The sequence below is a fragment of the Chiloscyllium plagiosum genome, chromosome 1 (genome assembly GCF_004010195.1).
Source record: "Chiloscyllium plagiosum isolate BGI_BamShark_2017 chromosome 1, ASM401019v2, whole genome shotgun sequence".
NCBI lineage: Eukaryota > Metazoa > Chordata > Chondrichthyes > Orectolobiformes > Hemiscylliidae > Chiloscyllium > Chiloscyllium plagiosum.
The window spans coordinates 97,638,613-97,644,283 of NC_057710.1; the positions used below are offsets into that span (position 1 = coordinate 97,638,613).

The 5,671-nt window shown below is 40.0% G+C and overlaps 1 protein-coding gene across 3 annotated transcripts in view; it reads right to left on the reverse strand.

Annotated features, from left to right (window-relative positions):
* The window catches only part of wdr19 (WD repeat domain 19), a 169,676-nt gene that overhangs the window by 25,578 nt on the left and 138,427 nt on the right, over positions 1-5,671 (reverse strand). For all 3 annotated transcript variants that reach the window (XR_006312065.1, XM_043692836.1, XM_043692850.1), the window contains exon 33: positions 1,863-2,013. Coding sequence is in view for 2 of the 3 variants with exons in the window: in XM_043692836.1 (XP_043548771.1) it covers positions 1,863-2,013 (151 nt within the window). In the remaining variant the exon portion in view is untranslated. The remainder of the gene's footprint in view (positions 1-1,862; positions 2,014-5,671) is intronic.

Consider the following 5,671-nt stretch of genomic DNA (forward strand, 5'->3'; position numbering starts at 1 on the left):
CCAGCCCGGCACTGCCTTCCTGACCTGTAGTCTTCTTCTTGACCTCTCCGCCTCCATCCTACTCCGACCTATCACCCTCACCTTGACCTCTTTCCACCTATCACATTTCCAACGCCCCTCCTCCAAGTCCCTCCTCCCTACCTTTTATCTTCTCCTGCTGAACACTCTCTGCTCATTCCTGAAGAAGGGCATGTGCCCGAAACGTCGAATCTCCTGTTCCCTGGATGCTGCCTGACCTGCTGTGCTGTTCCAGCAATAAAGTTTCAGCTTTGATCTCCAGCGTCTGCAGACCTCACTTTCTCCTCCTTAGAGAGATATTGGCCAAGTCTTGGCAAATGGGACTAGATTAATTTAGACTATCCTGTTGGCACGGAAGAGTTGGACTGAAGGGTCTGTTTCCGTGCTGTACAATGACTCTAATCCTCTCTAGGGTCTAGCTAACTGGAGGTCTGTGTCCTTTGGTATTCCATGAGGATCAGTGCTGGGACCTCTGTTGTTTGTCATTTACATAAAGGATTTGGTTGAAAATGACTGTTCTGATTAGCAGGTTTGTAGAGGACATGTAGATTGTTGGAGTTATGGATAGTGAGGAAGGTTATCAAAGGATACAACAGGATCTATATCAGCTGGAAAGTTAGGCTGAAAAAGGCAGGTGGAGTTTAATCTGAATGAGTATGAGGTGATGCATTCTGGGAAGTCAAATGCAACAGGAAACTATACAGTAATTGGTAGCACCCTGAGAAGCATTGGTATACAGATGGATCTTTAGGTGCAAGTCGATAGCTCCTTGAAAGTGGCAATCCTAGTGGACAAGGTATTGAAAAAGGCATACAGCATGCTTGCCTTCATCAGTCTGGGAATGGAGTATAAAAGTTGGCAAATCATTTTGCAGCTGTGTAAGAATTTGCTCAGGTCACATTTGGAATATAGTGTGCAGTTCTGGCCCCGTACTAAAGGGAGGATGTGGAGATTTTGAGGAGGATGCAAAAGAGGCTGACCAGGATGTGGCCTGAATTGGAGTGTTATAGGTATAAGGAGAGGTTGGACAAACTGATTATTTTCAACAGAGGCTGAGGGGTGACCTGACAAAAGTATATAAATTATGAGAGGCATGGATTGGGTGGATTATTTGAGTCTTTTTCTCAGGGTGAAAATGTCAAATACTACGAGGCATAGGTTTAAAGGAAAGATGTGAGGCAAGTTTTTTTTAAACACATAAGGTGGTAGGTACCTGGAACACACTGCCAGGAAAAGTGATAGAAGCAGATACAACAGCAATGTTTAAGAGGCTTTTAGACTGGCATATGAACAGGCAGAGAATAGAGAAATACAGACCAGGTGCAGCCAGGTGGATTAGTTTAGAAGGGCATCATTGCTGCAGACATGGTGAACAAAGTGTCTGTTCCTGTGCTATACTGTTCTATAATTGAGAAAGAGAGCAATGTCAGATTATTTAAATAATAATCATTAAACATTTCTCCCTACCATATTAAAAATATTGAAAATTGGAGAAAGTATGCTGTCTGGTTAACAGTAAAGCATTATCCAATTGGATAATGAATGCTGTCGCTATCTAACAGGCGGATGAAGGCAGTGCGTCACAAGGATGGAGGTGTTCGTCAACTCCTGTATGACTGGAGTATAGGGCAATAAAGCTCCAAGAACAGATTTAATCATAGTTGGCAATCTTAGTAAGATTGTCTATTTAGACTAATGTAATACTCAGTGGGTTTTGCCTTATTTAGGAGTGACTGTTTTAATTTGGCATTTTAAATAAGATGCAATATACTAATGGCCACAACCACAGTTATGTGAAAACTTCTGAAGATTTTCAAAGTTGACACTTTGAAGCCAATGCTTACCTAACCATAGCTTCTATCTTTTTCTTGTACTTTGGATCAATATTGTTTCTGTATTCCGGTCTCATCAGCATAGCAGCAAAACTAAAGGCAGAATTCCTTAACCCTGCTCGGTGACATTCAATTACTGTTGACGTTAGAATGGGCACAATGTCTGAAAAAAAAATTGCAAGTATAAGAAATAAACAACTTTAGCAGCAAATGAAACAGATACTGTTATACCTGCTTTATGATTATGATGCTGCAACCGTTTTCCAATTCCATAAATTTATCATAACAATCAAAATCTATAAACAGATGAGATAAAGACTCAGAGCTATTGATGCTTTTATTCTTAATCTGGTTTCATGTATCTGGAAGTTGTCAGATTGAAGTTGTCTTTGAATTCAAAATGTTAAAACTAGGATGATTCATGATGTCATGCAGAAATATCATGCAATCTAAGCTCCGTTTTGTGAAATGTTATTTAACACTTTATCCAGGGTGTTTGTGGCTGAGTGAATGGATGAAATGATCGTGTACACTAGTTACACCATGGTATGATTAACTGATCTTTCCCTCATAGCTATGGTGCTGAGGTAATGTCACTTCTGGTCAAATGGTTATCAGATTGAGTTCAAAAGTCCAGGTAGATATTCCAATATAATACTGCGAGAGTGCTACACTCTTGGATGTTCTGCCTTTTAAGCATTTACACTAAATTGAAGCTTCATCTGCTCTATAAGACGGATTTACTTTGAGTTGCAGGGCCATTACATTTGGTGCCGGGTCATTATTTATTCCTGAAGAAGGGCTTATGCCCGAAACGTCTATTCTCCTGCTCCTTGGATGCTGCCTAACCTGCTGCGCTTTTCCAGCAACACATTTTTCAGCTCTGATCTCCAGCATCTGCAGTCCTCACTTTCTCCATTACTTATTCCTCAATCAACATCACAGAAACAGATTATCTGGTCATAATGACTGCAAGCAGTTTGCTGTGTGCAAACTGACTGCTGCATATTCTTCAGCGCAACAATGTCCATTTTCGGGGTTGGGGGGGGGGGGGGGGGGGGGGGAGGGAGGAGGGTGGTGCGCAGTGGTAGTGCCCCTACATCTGAGCCATGAGGCTTAGATTCAAGTCCCACCTGCTCCAGAAGTGTCTAATAACATGTCTGAACATCTGAACAGGGAGATGAGAAAATTTCTAATGGTGGCTATAATTCAACAGTTTTTCACTGGATGTAAAGTACCTTGGGAGATATGGAAGTCATGAAAGGCATTGTAGAAATTACAAATTGTATTTCTTTTATGGTTACAAGATGCTGAACCTACAAAAGGAATGAAAAATTGGGTGTTCTTTTACTTTAGTGGGCATTTTAGAATATGTCCAGACTCTAAGCATTTCCCTGTGGAATATTAACCAATGTCCAGGTGTATTTTTTAATAGTATACAAAAGGGCTGAAGATGATACAGGAAAACAAGATTTTTTAAATTTATGGTTTAGAGATAGATTTTCTGAAGGAATTTGTTTGATGTTGGAAATTTTGAGCCACACCTAGTTAATGTAACTAAGAGGCATAAAGTGCCTAGTCACTAATTGCATAAAATGCCTTTCACACATGGCCATCCTAGAATGAATAAGCACATGAAACAAAGCAAAATACGTAGTCGAGTATCAATCCAGATTTATACAAGGGAATCTCTATTGTTTTCTTTAAAATTTGCCACGATGAAAATGTTGACTTCATTAGAAAAGTAACTGGTCCTAGGTTCTCCCAAACATTGGTATTCTGGTGAAGTTAAAATCAAAGAAATGGTGTAAATGGCTGAAATAAAATGCCTAAATGTTCCTATAATCTTAGCAGCACAGAATAGGCTGCTATGCCTCAGAGTCCATGGATGTCTGTAAAGTTTTTCCAAAAATAATTTGATTCAATGTAAGCTCCTATTGATTAGAAAATAGCTAATATACCTCTTTTTATTCAAAAAGGGAAGGATGCAGAAATCAGGACTACAGGCCAATTAGCTTAACATTTGTCATAGGAAAAATGACAGAAGATATTATTAAAGGCGCTATAATCGGGAACTTGGAAACATTCAAGCTAAGCAGGCATAGCCAACATTGCTTTGTTAAAGGAAAATCATCTTTAACTAATTTATTGGTGTTCTTTGAAAATGTTCTGTACTTAGATCTTCAGATGGCATTTCATAAGGTGTGACAAACAGTATTGTTGAAAGTAAAATCTCATGATATTGGATTTCAGGTACAGGCATGGATAGAAGATTGGCTAAGAGGAAGCATGGGGTAGGAATAAGTGGGTCTTTTTCAGGTGGCAAGACGTTACAAGTATTGTAATTAGTGCTGGGTCTAAACTCTTTACAGTTAATTTAAATGATTTGGATGAAGCAACCAAAGATATGGCAGATCAATTTGCTAATGAGACAAAGACAGGTGAGCTGTGAAGAGGATATAAGAAGTTTACAAAGGAAGAGGTGAATGGGCAAAGATCTGACAAATGGAATATAATGTGAGAATGTATGGAAGTGTGTATTTTGGCAAGAAGAATAAAAGTGAAACATATTACCTTAATAGAAGTTGCAGAGAAATCTGGATCACAGAAGGTTAGTAAGTAGATTCAGCAAGTAATCAGGAAAACTAATGGAATATTATGTTTTATTGCGAGGAAAAATGAATGCAAGAGTAAGGAGTTACAATTTAATTATATGGGGCATTGGTGAGACCACATCTCGAGTATGGCATGCAGTACTGATCACGGTACTTACTGAAAGACGTTAATCCTTGGAAGCAGTTCAGCGAAGTTTTTATCTTCATTCGTGGGACATGGGTGTTACTGGCTGGGCTGGCATTTATTGCCCATTTCTAGTTGCCACTGAGAAGATGGCAGTGAGCTGCTGTTTGAACAGCTGCACTCCATGCACTGTAGGTACACCCACAATGCCATTAGGGAGGGAATTTCAGGATTTTGACATTTAAATCTTTTTCAAGCAGAGATGGGTAGATTATTAGTTACCGAGAGGATGGAAGAATATCTGCGGTATGCAAGAACGCATAGTTGAGCTTATAATCAGATCAGTCATTATCTTATTGAATAGCACAGCAGATTCAAAGGGCCTAAAGGCCTAATGTTGTTCCTATTGTTGTTCGTAAAGCAGTCTAATCAGATCTCTCTCTAATTTCCTTTTGAAATGATTATAAATATTAGGTTCTATGTCGTTATCATTCACTGTGTAAATATGTTCTCTTACATTCTTCCAGCATCTCATGTTCAACATCTTAAATCTATGTACCTTGTTCCTTGTACCACGTGTTAACAGAACAGCTTTTTTTTGTCAACTTTATCGAAACCTGTTATGGTTCTGTCACTTTTATGCAATCCCTTTACCTAAAATTCTTCACATCTGAAACCATCATAGTAAATCTCCACTGCATCCTCTCAAGGACCCTTCTGTGGTGCCAGAACTGGGCAAAATATTCTAATGATGGCCTAATCATAGCTTTAACCACTGCTTCATTCAACTTCATTCTGCTTTTGTACTCAATACCTCTACTTATGTAGCCCAAGATTCCACGACGGTATCATTCGTCGTCATTTCCGCCACCTCCAAACGGACCCCACCACCAGGGATATATTTCCCTCCCTTCCCCTATCAGCGTTCCGAAAAGACCATTCTCTCCGTGACTCCCTCGTCAGGTCCACACCCCCCACCAACCCAACCTCCACTCCCGGCACCTTCCCCTGCAACCGCAAGAAATGCAAAACTTGCGCCCACACTTCCCCCCCTTACTTCCCTCCAAGGCTCCAAGGGATCC